Here is a 13930-nt window from a genome sequence, read left to right as displayed (position 1 = left end):
GTGGATGGCGAGCGACCCCAATCCAACAGGCCCTGTAGGAAGTCCAAGACAGAGGCAACCGGGCAACGATCAGCCTCAAGTCCCCGTCCCCGGCACCAGGCCTCAAACAGTTTCCACCGATTCGAGTACAAGTGCCGTGTAGCAGGGGCACAAGCACTGAAGACAGTGCGTCCTACTGCCCCCCCAAACTTGGAGAAGGGCCCTGCAGTGGCCACACCCACAGCTGCAGGCGCTCCGGACTGGGATGCACCAACCGCCCCCCCAGTTGTGACAGGAGATCCCACCTGGAGGGCAGAGGAACGGGAGAGCTGCAACAGAGCCTGTGCAGCAACGGGAACCAAACCCTCCCCGGCCAAAACGGAGCCACCAGGAGGAGACGGTGACCCCCGTGAAGGACCCTCATCAGAGTTGGAAAGATCAGGGGAATGGGAGGGAAGACATACAGGGGAGACCGGGGCCAGTCGTGCGCCAGCGCATCCTGCCCCAGTGGGCCACTGCCATCCTCGAGGGAAAACCACAGGGGACAACGGGCGTTGTCCCTGGCCGCAAACAAATCTACCGCAGCCCTGCCAAACAATGCCCAAATGCGATCAACCACCTGTGGGTGGAGGCGCCACTCCCCGGCCCGGGGCCGCTGGCGAGACAGAAGATCTGCCACCAAGTTCTGCGCGCCCGGAATGTGTGCAGCCCTCAAGCTGAGAAACCGCGGGGCAGCCCAGGACAGAAGCTGCCGCGTCAGTGACACCGACCTCCGAGAACGCGTCCCACCCATGTGATTGATGTGGTGAACCACAGTGGTACTGTCGGAACGCACCAACACATGTCTGTGCCGCAGTAGCGGCAAGAAGTGGTCCAACGCAAACTGTACTGCCAATAGCACCAGCGCATTGATGTGGTCCAGGTGCAACGTCGGGGCCCACGTCCCCTGAGCCGAACGCCCCTGCCATGTCGCGCCCCACCCTGTGAGAGACGCGTTGGTGTGGACCACCTCCCTCTGAGACGGAAGGGAGCCCAGTGGAACACCCACCACAATCCACGCCCTGTCCCTCCATTGGGACAGGGATTCGAGGCATGGGGTCGACACGCGGAGCCGTCTGTACCTGTGCACAAACCTGGAGGGATCCAGGCAAAACCCATTGAGCCACATTTGCAGTGGCCGCAGGGAAAGCAGACCCAACGGTACGACCGTGGAGGCAGCAGTGAGCTTCCCCAGAAGACGCAGGTACAGGATGAATGGCAGGAGTCTGCCGGCATGGAAGACGCCCAGCATGTCCATGATACTGTCTACTCTCGGGGCAGAGGGCCGAGCGAGCATGGTTACCAATCCAACTCCACCCCTAGAAACACCGTGCGTTGCGCGGGCATGAGACTGCTCTTGGCCAGGTTCACCCGCAGGCCCAGCCGTGCGGCATGAGCTAAGGCAGCCTGGGTATCTAGTACAGCCTGAGCCCAAGAGGGGGCGCACACCAGCCAATCATCGATGTACGGGAGGATCGTCAACCCGGTCGCCTGCAGCGGAGCCAGCGCAGCAGCGACACAACGGGAAAACACCCTGGGTGACAGGGAGAGGCCAAATGGAAGGACGCGAAACTGGTAGTGGCAACCCCTGAACGCAAACCGCAGGAACCGCTGATGCTGTGCCGCAATTGGCACATGAAAGCATGCGTCCGTCAGGTCGATGGATGTGAACCAATTGCCCCGGGAAATCGCCTGCAGCATCTCTTGTGTGCGCAGCATGCGAAAAGGAAGCCGTTTCAGAAAAACATTGAGACCCCTCAAATCCAAGACCGGACGCAGATCGCCGGTCTTCTTTGGCACCAGAAAATAACGAGAATAAAAGCCCCCCGGATCCAGCCGGGGGTCGACGGGCACAATAGCGCCCCTGTCCAGTAAGGCCGCGATTTCGGCATCCAGCGCCCGTGCCCTCGTGGGGTCGTGGATGACCGTCCACGCGACCCGACCGGGTACGGGTGGCCGACGGTGGAATTGGAGGCGGTAACCCAGGGACAGTGTGGCCAGTACCCAGGCATCCGAAGTGTTGCGGGTCCAGTAGTCCAGCTGCCCCCGGGTAAACAATCCCACCATCGGCCGCCCGGCCTCACCTACGTGACCCCCGACCCAGGGAGGGTCTGGGGGGACGCTGGCCGGATGGCGCAGGCCGAGGAGACACCCTCGACCATCTAGCAGATTCCTGACGTGCCGTCGCGGCGCCACGGGCCGGCGCAGGGTGCCTATGGAGGCCCACAAGCCGGTGTCTTGTCTGAGTGGCCTGGGCAGTGCATTCAAGCGCCTCAGTGGCAGCTGCCCCAAAATGTTCACCAGGGACAACTGGAACGCCCCTCAGGGTCCTCCGATACGCCTCCGACAGTGGGGACTGAGCCAGCCAAACCTGTCGGCGTGTAAGCGTAAGCGTGGAGAGAAGGCGACCCAGCTCACGCGACATCAATGCGAACGTTTGCAGCGACGCATCCAGCAGATCCAGTGTCTGGTCCCCGACCGCTGAGGACTCCAGCGCAGCCGAGAGACCCAACATGAAATGGGACAGGGAATAACCCATCCGTTCCATAAGCGCACCTGTGTCATAGGCCCTACACAGGAGCTCGTCAGTCAGCCGACACTGTGAGTTAGGGCAGCGAGGGTCAGACCGAAGGGCCTCATCAGGAGACACAATCAAAGAAGCAATGGCCAGCTCCACAGGGGGCAAGTGGCCCAGGCCATATTGAGGTGCACCCTGCATGGATGCCAGAGCCCTGCCGTCAGACGTCAACCGCGACAGTGCCTTGGTATCAGTCCAACAGGCATGCAGCTGCTTGACATACTCCGAGGACGGAGGGACAGCGCAAGCCGGCCGTGCCCTCTGGTGCCTGAAGAAAGTGCTATCTGACGCTTCCGGGACCTGCGGAACGTCCAGATGCAGGTGGGCGAGAGCAGCGCGGACCACCGAGGGGCCAAGGGCCTCGTCACACTCCTGGAGACCAACGGAGGTGAGAGACCCAGACTCCGAGGCCCTAGACTCCAGCTCCTCAGCGTCCGTTCGAAACAGAGAATCAGACGCCGCCACAGACACCGCGTCCTCCTCACACCAGGACACAGTGTCCCGCGCCGACTCAACACCTGCATTACCACCGCCCGACTGCGGCTGGATATTAAGGAGGAGAGGCTTCATCTGCGCCAACTTCGCAGACAGAACCTCCACCTTGTTAACGAGTGTCGGGTCGGACTCACCCTTTTTGCGTCTAATCCGGGTAGCTCCAGCCGGGGTCCCCGTAGCCGGGCGCTTCGGCTGAGCAGCTGGCATGTAATCAGACAGCGCATCAGTCGTCGGCTCCAGAGCGGCAAGGCGTGAAACGCGCACCGCTCGGGGCATAATAAAGCAGTTAGGGCTAGCCTGCTCCGTAAGTCCCTGGCGCAGATGCTCAATACCCAAACAGGACGGGCAAAGGTCATGACCATCGTCCTGCTGGAGAGGCACCAGACAGGCTCTACAGGCTAGGGTGTCCATCCTGGCGTCACACCCGAAGCCGCAATCCAGTCGGGTCGGGCAGAAAACGCCACCCACGACCAGAGCCGACAGGCAGCACGCCGAATCAGGTCGGGCAGAAGACGCCACTCGTGACTCGGGACCCGCGGGGCACCGCCATACACACTACCCCCCCGCAGACCGCCAATCGGAGACGCACCGGCCGCAGGGAGGTCCACAACACAGAGCAGAGACGAAAATGGCCGCTCGTGGAGAAAATGAAAAAAGAAAAGGCAAGTAGCCACACACCGGCGTCCCAGACACGCGTGAACACACGCTGTACTGGAGCCACCAATTAACCCACGCAAGCCGAACACAGCTGCAGGAAAACGCAATACTCACCACTCCGGGGAAGAAGAAACAAGATGAAAATGAAACCAGCCGTCGGTGCCCGCACCCGCGTGGAAACACGCCGGCCGTCCGAGCCGCTTGAGCAGCCTCTGAAGGACAACAATGTTGCAACTCCGACCGAAGTCACGAGGCTCCCCGCAACAAGCGGCAGAAAAACACTGATATACGAGCATACGCTCACCAGTCCTGATCTCGAACCACTGCGATGTGAGAAAAGAAAAAGGGACTGGCTTCCGGTGTCACGTGACTTATATAGGTGCGCGTAGGCCACCGGGAGGTCACAGGTGACTTTGTTTGTATACATTCTCGACCTGCGAGGGCGCAAAGATGATCATTCAGTGCTTTATGCACTGCCTCTGGCGGTCTGACAGGATGAAATAGAACCGAGGTTTCTGTACATGTCGTGTTAGTTGAAGACCGCCACTGATGGCTTTGCTTCTGCAGCCACATCATTTATTCCACCACATTCACTGCTTCTGAAGGCGAAAACAATACAAAAAAGCCCTGTTGAGGTCAGAGGTCAGAGGACAGACTGGGTGGAAATGATAGAAAGACAAAAGGAACTCAACGAATCAGCTTTCCAACGAGTTATGAAGCGTTTTCCCTGCTGTCAGCTAACAGCCGGGATACGGTTCACACAGGTTCACCACAACTGGACCACAGGTCATCAGAAAACACTTTCTTTTGTTTCAGCCTGGACAGTCACAATGTACAACTGTCACTGAAGACAGCCTGGATACAATATATCTCACATATTTTTGTTGGTTTTCAAGCCACAGCGCGAAGTCAAGGCTGTTCTTCAGCTTCATTGTTCTCAATGCTGATTACATAAAACTAAATAAGAGAACTATTGAAACTTTTACCCCCATTTCTGTGCTTATGGAAGATGATCCTGGTGTTTTATAAAATCTGTGAAATGTTTTAATGAAACCTGAGCCTTGGTCTTGGTCCTTGGCGACACGCCATCCCACCCGGTTTGTGTTTAGCTGGACCGACATTTATTTTCCTAAAGGACAATAAAGTCCAAACACTCCCATGATCTGTGTTGTGATGGACAGCTGCCAGATCACCTGATCTGTACAGTCACCTGATCTAAACCCTCACAGATGGTTTGGGATGAGATGGACTGCAGATTGAAGACAAAAGAGCCAACAACCCAAACCTTAACCCCTAACCCTAACGTTAACCCTAACCCTCTGGGAACTCCAAAAAAACTGCTAAAAAGCCATTTCAGGCGGCAAATTTAATGAAGCTCATCCAGAAAAGATCAAGAGTGTGAAAACCAGGAATTAAAGTAAAGAATCTAAAATATAAAACATGTTTTGTTTCATTTCACACATTCCATAATTCTTCGTGTTCATTCTCAGTGTTAATATCAAGAATTTACAATGTAAATAGTGATGAAAATAAAGGAAAAAAACATTGAAATCAACAGATATTTTACAAACTCCAGTGAACTGAGGACAGAGCTGACAAACAGAGATAAGAACAGGAAGTAAACTGTCACATTTCAGGTAAACAGGCTCTTTAAATCCATTTTATTTGAAAAATAAATTTACAAAATTGCTAAGAATTTACTCTTACCATCTGGCAACCCCCCCCCAAAAAAACTGCTCAGGCCCTGATCTGGGTCCAAACCCCCCGATGACTTGCAGTTTTCCCTGCTGACTCCCAGTCAAATCACTGGATTCTGCACTGATTGCCTTTATAAGGACAGTAAAACTATATGGCTGAAGTTTGTGTGACCTTTTCCTTTAATTGTGGCGGCAGCGGGGTAAAGTGCCGGTGTAAAAACGGCGGGAGGTTCGTCCTGCGTGAGCCAGGTGACGGAGTCAGATGACCGCGCACCTCCGCAGTCATATGACGGTGACGCAACCGGCCGACAGTCACGTCCCCATTCCGCCCTGATCCACTTCACGGTTTCTGAGCATCCTCCGTTTATCAACAGTAGATACATTCCTCACCCCTGACCCACTGAGCACAGTCCTGTGGGTGGGATTTTCACACACTGTAACAACACGCTTCAATATTCATGCAGAAACAAATTAATCGGGTCAGGTGAGGCGCGGCCCTTCATAGCCTTTCATGGTCATCTCAGAGTGACAGCAGATTGATGAGGGCTTCCTCGATGCTGACTGGTTGATCGCAAAACCCGGAGGCCGGACGCCGTCCTCGCTGTCAGTGTTTATAAGGAAGACGGACCCACCGTGAGCGCCGCAGTGTTTGGGACAGGAGAGTGAAGTCTGCAAGCATGAGAGCCCTGGTAGTGTTGGCGTGTTTGCTGGCGGTCTGCGTGGCGCAGAGGCCGAGGCCCTGCAGTGAGTATGGACCCACTTGGACTTTTTTAACGGTCGGGATCTTGTCCTGATGCCACTCTGTCTGTCCTCCTTCCACAGGGAGTCCTCCTCTCTTGTCCGGCGCCCTCAGCGTGGTAAGTCTACGAGCTGACTCCAACTTTTGAAGTGAAACATTTCAAAAAAAGGGGAAATGAGAGGATGTGATGACACAGCGTGTCTCTGCAGTCCACACAGAACGAGAAGCTGTGGACCTACGCCAAGTACATCTACGACGCTCTGGGACAGAGGGTACGCATCAGGGAGATCGGGAGCTACCAGAACCAGACCTTCAAACAAGACGCCCTGCTGCTCTTCAGACAGGTGACTGAGCCAACGGCATCCCAAATCCAGACACTGATGATGATACGTGACGAATAACAGATAAAGAAAGCACCATTGCTGTATAAGTATGACTCTGTTCCTGTAAGAGAGAAGCCAAAGACGACTTGTGTTTACCGCTTTTAAATGAGGTCAGATGAGAAGATAAATTAATCACCTCTGGTAATCTCTTCAACAGAACCTGAATGGTTTCTGCAACGCTGACCTCTTTTACCTCCTTGTGTGCAGCAACGCAGGTTTTTTTAGTACTGGAAGGTTCTTGCTGAAAGCATTAATTACTCTGAAACGCAGCGCGAGGCCGAGGAGAATGGATCCATTCACAAATCAGACTAAACTAATCACATAATTAACTCTGGAACACAAAGCAAAACAAGCACTGCTACTTTTCCTCATTGGCCCAATAAAGCTAGACACTAATAAAAAAAAAAAAATGGCCGCGCTCCACCGCTTTTCAAGGTCTTTTCAACAACCCAGTGGTCAAACGCCGCCTCTCTGTGGACAGTTGTGGACGGTGAATCCTGGTTGGACCAGCTTAGACTTTTCATGTTGGTCTTAATCAACACATGTGCGTTAGCCATTAGCAGTTAGCCATTAGCATATACTAGCTTTTACTGAAATCTGAGTAGTCCTCAATTAATCTGGTTTTAAATAAGCAAAACGGGCCCTCAGACTGCAGCCTCAAAGCTTTGTAATCCTTGTGTAAAAGACAAAAAGTGTAACCCCCATCTGTCTTGTTCGCCCTGCGACTCAGGGGATCCTGTACGAGATTCACGATCATAACCGCACATGCAAGAGGGTGCCTCTGAAGAGTGACTTCCACCCACTCGAGGTCCCAAGAAACGCCTCCCTGCTGGGCCAGGCCGTGGTGGGCAGCTCGTCTGGCCCCGGACAGGGACTCCTGATCAACAGCTGGTACGGAGACATCCCCCAAACCGGAGGTGAGAGACCGTCTGACTACGGGAACCGTCCCTCCAGACACCCGTCCTTCTTTCTGAACACGTTTGTTTTGCCTCCCTCCTACCCTGCAGGAAAGTACCTGTTTACCGTGAGTGCGTTCGGCTGCATTCCTGTCACCGCCGCGGTCCAAACCAAGGAGTTCGGATGGGTCGCGACAAAGTAGGTTCACACGTAGAATAGCTCAAACATAACACAAGCCGCCACGCTGGCGTCCGGGTGAAAATCTCTCTGCTCTTCTGCCCAACAGCTACTTCAACAACGTCATCGGGATCCCGGATCCGTCCATGCTCAACCCGCCGGACTACTGCCTGAGGGCGGACATGGAGGACGTCGAGCCGGTGGATTTCTTCAGCGTGTTCCACAAAAATAACGAATGAGTCCAGTCTTTACCGCGTCGTACCCGGCATGTCTCCAGCGCTCCCAGTTCATGGGCGTGCAAGTGAGAGTTTTTTCAGTCAAAACAAATAACAAAAAACAAAAAAGAAGAAGAAGAATCATTTTATTTTGATCATGTAATAACAAATCTTTAACCTTCGGTCATTTCCTGTTCATATTTACCTGTGCACGTCTGCTTCCTAACTGTGAACGGGCGCCTGATCCCATTTTCAATTAAAAAAATTCAAGAATTTCAATGAATGTTTTGTTTTCTTTGTGTTTATGCATCACTTTTAAGACAAAAATTAAGTGTGCTCATGGGACAATATTCAGGCAAACGTATCGTTGTGACAATCAAAGATCGAGATTTTTACCTTAATAAATACCATAAAGTGACCTAATTCGATGACATTGATGCCTTAAGAGTCTAAAATCAATCGAGCATGTTTAATGTGCACCTGATCTTTAAACGCTGCACCAAGATCAGTTAACAGAACTATAATGTGGATGATTTTCTTGTTTTAACTTATATACAGTACAAACTGTCGCTATGGCTTCCAAGTGAATATCTCTGCTTTTTACAAGTTTATTAAGTTGAGAACAGACAGAAGCTGGGTGATTAGGGTTAGGGTCATTTTAGATGTAACTTTGTAGGTTTGTTTCATTATTGGACCTCACTTGAAGTGAATTTTGCAATAAATAAATAAATATACCTAATTGATCACCGTTACATGCATTCAAATGCTTCATCTCAAATTTTATCCGCAATTAGATAAAGCACTGAGCACTGTAAGATCAAACTAAGACTCCCAGATCAGAGCAAAACAAAGGAAATCCTCCCGCTGTGTAAGCAGGACTCTTAATACCCGCTATTATTATTAGAAGTGAGCAGGTGTAAGAAAACCCGGCAGTGGATACAGATCAGGAGCCTCCTCCTCCTCCTCCTCCTCCTCCTCCTCTTTTAAAGGGAAGTGAGCTCTGTGAGGCAACATCACTTCCTCTCCTGTTGTTTACCGGGAGGCTGCAGCCGTCGGACACCATGAGAGCTCTCTGCCTGCTCGTGTGCCTGTCGCTGGGCTGCCTGGCTCAAGGGCCGAAGAAATGCAGTGAGTACATGATTCAGCATGAATAAAGAAACACGTCCGTGCGTGTGGCTTTCACGTCTTAAAGGTGCCAGACCTGCAGCATGCCTTCCTCACTGTCTGTGCTGCATTTGCTTTAAAACTGATTTAATCCACATAAATAAATGAGACTTGCTTCATTTTGGCAGCATCGCCGCCTCTGCTGACTGGAAGCATGTCAGTGGTGAGTTGTAATTCTCTGCTTATATTACTGTTATTCATCTATTTTCAAGCTGTTGATAAGCAAAACTCTGCATTTTCCCTCCTTTCAAAGTTCACCCAGAGTGAGAAGCTGACGGCTTTTGCCAAATACAGCTACGACGCCATCGGAGAGCGCATCCTCCTCCGGGAGTTTGGATATTTCAAGAATGAATCCTTCCACTTCAACATGCTTCTGCTCTTCAGGCAGGTAAAAAGCAACGCTGCAGTGGATTTCACACTCTGAACCGTCATGTTACGTACACACTGCGGTGTATAATGGCGTCCCGTTCCCCCAGGGTCTCGCCTACAGGATAAACTACAGCAACCGGACCTGCTGCAAAAAGCAGCTGCAGTCAGACTTCCACCCGCTGGCCGTCCCCAAGAACGCCTCCCTGCAGGGGCAGGTGGTGCTGGGGGGCTCCTCGGGGCCGGGGCAGGGGCTCCTGGTCAACTCCTGGGCCGGGGAGATGAGCCTGCGTGAAGGAACGGGTACGGCGCTCGCAGACAGCAGAGTCATGTGTTCAGGATTTCCCCGCAGTCTCCCAGAATGCAAACCGACCGGCCGGTCCGGTCGCCTCGTGACGCTCTCCTGTCCTCCGCAGCCAAGTACATGAGCAGCGTCACCGAGTTCGGATGCATCCCGGTCAGCACCCTCTTCCACACCGACAGGACTGGTTGGATCATGACCAGGTGGGTGCATGATGGGAAGTATTGTCCTGTAAACCCATGAAAAGCTGCAGTTTCAGTGGCTCTGTGGACCACTGTTGTGTAAACGCACACCCTAAATGCTCTGAAACGTTGTGGTGTAAACACGACTTTAGTCAAAACAGAAGTGCCTGGACTTGGTTGGAAACACTTTTAATTTGAAATCAGTGAAGCCAGACTTCTAAAACTGAATCATTTAAGCAAATAAAACTCAATAATAGCGCTGTTTCATCATCTGTCACCCTCAGCTTCTTCAACAACGTGATCGGGCTGGTGGATCCTCAGGCGCTCAACCCTCCGGATTTCTGTGAGGACGCCAAGCTGGACGTGGAGGACGGTCCCGTGTCCTTCTTCAGCTTCTTTTGAAATGCACTCTGGGAAAAAAATGTGTGTAGGACAAGCCTGTTTGCACTGAATTATTGCTTAGTCGATTTAGAGTCGACTGTCCGGTGAGGTTAAAGGTCGCGCTGTCATTCTTTCTGCCGAGCTAGAGCGCTAACGAACAACAGGGAAGTAGGAAACGGTAGGTTGGCGTGAGAGACTGGCGTTCGTACCGACCGCCGGCCACATTCCTCAGAATCTTCTTGAGGGCAGAATGTTTGTTCTGTGGTTGGTCTTTTATTGTGGCGGAGGAGGAAGAAACACTAACGCTGCAGTGGCGTTACGTAAGGAGAAACTGCTCTGGTTTCGTAGCATTTATACGTTTGTGTTGTGTTGCTTTGGCTCCAGGTACAGCATGTGATTTATTAACTCCGATCGCATTTGGTAAAACTAATCATGATCGATAATTCTGTTTCTGTTCTGAAGACAATATTGTTGTTATTGGTTATTGTTTTGTCCTAAACTTCACGCTTCCTGTTGAGTTTTGTTAACTGTTGACATGCCAATAAAGCTGTTTTCCTGTGGTTCCATGGTGTAAAGGTTAGCACTCTGGACTTTGAATCCAGCGATCTGAGTTCGAATCTCGGTGGAACCTGGAAATTTAGTGTAAACGTCTAAAAAAATGTGTAGAAATTTGAGTGGCTCTTCAAAAATTCTCTTCACCTTCTCACAAATTCCACCTAGCTTTAAGCACAACTCGTTGAAATAGAATGATTTTGTGTGGTGTTGATACTAAAGCACCACTTTCATCTTAAACTGCAGTTAATATTAGCTGTTTATCAACTTAACAAGGTTAGCTGTTTCCAGTGGTTCCATGGTGTAAAGGTTAGCACTCTGGACTTTGAATCCAGCGATCCGAGTTCGAATCTCGGTGGAACCTGAGGAGTGACATTAAGGTGGATCTAACCAGCTAGCTCTGATTTAACCAGTCTAGAATCAAGCATCTCTCTTCAGTTCAGCAGAAAACCTGCTAAAAGTTTTTTTTAATTACCGACTGGAAAAGAAACTGACAACTTTCTGACCAAAATGAAAACTTTGAAGCCAAACTGGCTCTGAATCAAAGGAGCTAAAACCACAAATCTTGGACCTAACAGAAGGAAGACTCGTGTTAAAACAGGGAGAACTTCATTCTTTATACCCTCATCTGGAGGTTTCCACATTACTGACTGACCCCTGACTGACCCTCCAACTGAACCTGATTAGATTCTGACTTTATCTGCTTGTTGTTGTCATACTGTGGATTACTCTGGTGAAATCACAAAAAAAACTCTGATAAAGGCTCAAACAGTGAGTCAAAACAGATCAATCAAGAATGAAGAACCGACCAAGAAGAGGAAAGGAGCTCATCTCATCCAACAGGACTTTACTCATTGATGGTTCTTTTCTAAGAACTGCATGCTCCTGCATGTGTTGTGTCTGCAACATAAAAAGATTCTTGCGTCAAAAACATGTGTGGTGGCCACAGATTTTATTCACATTTCCAGAGATAAGCAGCTTTTCATTCTGGTATTTTCAATTATACACCCACACAGATCAGAGTGGAAAATATTAAGGAGATTTTCATGGTTTTCGTTCATAAATACATTAGATTTAATATTCTTTGGTGTTTTTAGTGGTTGTCCCATTTTTTTCCTTCCAATAACAACTTGTCTTGTGAGGGACTGTGTATACAAATCTATATAAATTCCCGTCTTCGATTGGAATTCATTTATGTTTTGGTTTTTTTGTGTTTTTTTCCCTAAAATGCTGTTGGTCCTCCACATGATGCAGTAACTCTTATCGACCACTGGATGGCAGTGCATCAAAAGTAATAACAGATGTCAGCACCTGTTACTGTAAATCACTGAATTACATTCAGGATGTGTTTTAGTTTTATACCAAACTTGGTGAAAACTGAATTTTAATTCAGCAGTAGACTGATTCTTTATTGCTCTCAGTTAAGCAGTGGGTGGAGCGGTCACTTGATAGCAGTAGTAACACACCCCTCGTAGCTCCCCGACCTCTTGCACCGCCACACGTGGCCCCGCGAGCCCCTGATCGCACGCCGCCGCCGCCGCCGCCTCCAGCCAGGGCAGCCTGGCGTCTGGGTCCTCGTCCGAGAACTGCAGCAGGGATCCGGAGCGTCGCAGGGCTTTCAAGCACTGCCTCAGCAGCAGGTCGGCCTTCCCCCCGCCCTCCCTGGACCTCAGCAGGGCGTCTGTGGTCCCCTTGTCCAGTATGAGGTCCACGCTGTCCGCAGCGAAGCGCGTGTCCAGCTGAGTGCAGTCCAGCTCCACAAAGTCCAGCCGGGAGGACAGGTTCAGCGGCCGGACGGATCTCGCCGCCGTCTGCTCCCGCATCAGCCGCACCGCCACGGGGGAGATGTCTGCGCAGGTGACGTGGACGGGGAGGGAGCAGCGGGCGTAAACAGACGGGCCTAAAGCCGAGGTCCCACAGCCCAGGTCCAAGACCTGCAGCAGGCCGTCGGGACGGGACCCGGTCCGCAGGAGGGGCAGGATCAAGTCCTGGACCGAATCGAAACCGAAGAACCACTCAAAGTTCCTGAAGGCGGGCGCCTTGCTGTTGGTCTCCGTGTAAAAGCGGTCCCAGGTGGCTTTCTTGTCCATGTTTTCAATCAGCTCGGCTGGACACAAACACAAGCACGAAATACATCTGACAGCTGAAAACACACCAAACCCCGGACAAAAGATGAACACTCCTGACTCAGAGTGACTTTATCTGCTTATCGGTCTATTCTATTCTATTATTATGCAACACAACATTTGTTTTGGTATTGGCTATGATTGGTGTACGATAACTTCCCACAGAAGTATGTTGATTTTAAGTGTATATAGTACAATCATGTCCTCCTCTAGGTCCCATTTCAAGACTTTTCATGTGAAAACTTGTTTGTTGCAATTCCATAAAGCTGCATCTTCAGTGGGTCGGCTGTGTAACGAGACACTCAAAACCCTTGTTGAGCTTTCACTTGAAATCGTTGTTGTGCTTTGAAGCCCTTGTTCTGCTTTAATCTTCACTGGCAGATCTAATTCTGCCAATCTCAAATCAAACACAGCTTCGACCCTCACTGTCACAACCAATGTACAGTAACGGGGGTCACTTACCTCAGATTGGGAACCTACATTACAACTTGAGAAACTAGCTATCAAAACAAATAGTTTTCATAATGGGACATATTAAAAAAAAAACTGTTAATCAATATTAGGTTTAAGGCTGTGATAATATAAAAAGGAAACAAAAAAGGAAGAGGAGAGATTTTAAGCCACGCCTACTTCTTAACATTCACCCGCTAGCTTACATCATGGCCAGCATGCGGTACAATAACATTTCATTTTATGAACATTTTCGGTCCGTAAAGTATTCGTGCGTCCGACAGAGACTCTACATACTTGTGAGAGAAGAGTACTGTCGCGCACACGCGGCTAAAATCCTCCAGCCGGACGAAGTCAGCGACTTTGTGAGCGCAGACATCTTGGACAGTGCTGCACGGATTAAACGAAGACGTCTCACTCTGACCGCGTTTCGCGCCGCAGTGGATTGAGTCTCCTCATCTCGAATGAGAACGCATCTTCTTTTGATTAACGATCTTTGTAGAGCACCGCGCCGCAGCGACGCTACTGCGCATGTGCGAGACCGGATGTAAA

General features: G+C 50.8%; 3 protein-coding genes and 2 non-coding genes across 5 annotated transcripts; 4 read left to right on the top strand and 1 right to left on the bottom strand.

Annotated features, from left to right (window-relative positions):
* Nucleotides 1-5956: 5956 nt before the first annotated feature.
* Nucleotides 5957-8135, top strand: LOC115384350 (ependymin-like). The gene is made up of 6 exons (XM_030086609.1): nt 5957-6189; nt 6268-6302; nt 6394-6528; nt 7298-7484; nt 7575-7662; nt 7751-8135. The coding sequence occupies exons 1-6, from the start codon at nt 6123-6125 to the stop codon at nt 7878-7880; spliced, it is 642 nt and encodes a 213-aa protein (XP_029942469.1). The 5' UTR covers nt 5957-6122; the 3' UTR covers nt 7881-8135.
* Nucleotides 8136-8859: 724 nt separating this feature from the next.
* LOC115386046 (ependymin-like) lies at nt 8860-10814 on the top strand. The gene is made up of 6 exons (XM_030088238.1): nt 8860-8984; nt 9149-9183; nt 9274-9408; nt 9497-9689; nt 9803-9890; nt 10154-10814. The coding sequence occupies exons 1-6, from the start codon at nt 8918-8920 to the stop codon at nt 10269-10271; spliced, it is 636 nt and encodes a 211-aa protein (XP_029944098.1). The 5' UTR covers nt 8860-8917; the 3' UTR covers nt 10272-10814.
* On the top strand, nt 10810-10881 carry trnaq-uug (transfer RNA glutamine (anticodon UUG)). Its single transcript has one exon. It is a non-coding gene; the product is annotated as a tRNA-Gln (tRNA).
* A 213-nt stretch (nt 10882-11094) lies between these two features.
* Nucleotides 11095-11166, top strand: trnaq-uug (transfer RNA glutamine (anticodon UUG)). The gene has a single exon. It is a non-coding gene; the product is annotated as a tRNA-Gln (tRNA).
* Nucleotides 11167-11685: 519 nt separating this feature from the next.
* Nucleotides 11686-13762, bottom strand: cskmt (citrate synthase lysine methyltransferase). The gene is made up of 2 exons (XM_030088237.1): nt 13676-13762; nt 11686-12909 (listed from the first exon to the last, which is right to left on the bottom strand). Exons 1-2 carry the CDS (start codon nt 13755-13757, stop codon nt 12224-12226), a joined length of 768 nt encoding a protein of 255 aa, XP_029944097.1. The 5' UTR covers nt 13758-13762; the 3' UTR covers nt 11686-12223.
* Between the last annotated feature and the right edge of the window lie 168 nt (nt 13763-13930).

This window comes from Salarias fasciatus, chromosome 3 (assembly GCF_902148845.1).
Source record: "Salarias fasciatus chromosome 3, fSalaFa1.1, whole genome shotgun sequence".
NCBI classification, from domain to species: domain Eukaryota; kingdom Metazoa; phylum Chordata; class Actinopteri; order Blenniiformes; family Blenniidae; genus Salarias; species Salarias fasciatus.
The sequence above is the reverse complement of the archived record's forward strand: the minus strand, read 5'-3'. Positions and strand labels throughout refer to the sequence as shown.

Coding starts and splice junctions, on each gene's coding strand:
- cskmt (XM_030088237.1), bottom strand. CDS start 13,757: ATGTCTGCGCTCACAAAGTCGCTGACTTCGTCCGGCTGGAGGATTTTA. Junction 12,910..13,675: donor ACAGTACTCTTCTCTCACAA/GTATGTAGAGTC, acceptor GTTTGTGTCCAG/CCGAGCTGATTGAAAACATG.
- LOC115384350 (XM_030086609.1), top strand. CDS start 6,123: ATGAGAGCCCTGGTAGTGTTGGCGTGTTTGCTGGCGGTCTGCGTGGCG. Junction 6,529..7,297: donor CCCTGCTGCTCTTCAGACAG/GTGACTGAGCCA, acceptor CCTGCGACTCAG/GGGATCCTGTACGAGATTCA. Junction 7,485..7,574: donor AGACATCCCCCAAACCGGAG/GTGAGAGACCGT, acceptor CCTACCCTGCAG/GAAAGTACCTGTTTACCGTG.
- LOC115386046 (XM_030088238.1), top strand. CDS start 8,918: ATGAGAGCTCTCTGCCTGCTCGTGTGCCTGTCGCTGGGCTGCCTGGCT. Junction 8,985..9,148: donor TCAAGGGCCGAAGAAATGCA/GTGAGTACATGA, acceptor TCATTTTGGCAG/CATCGCCGCCTCTGCTGACT. Junction 9,409..9,496: donor TGCTTCTGCTCTTCAGGCAG/GTAAAAAGCAAC, acceptor CCGTTCCCCCAG/GGTCTCGCCTACAGGATAAA.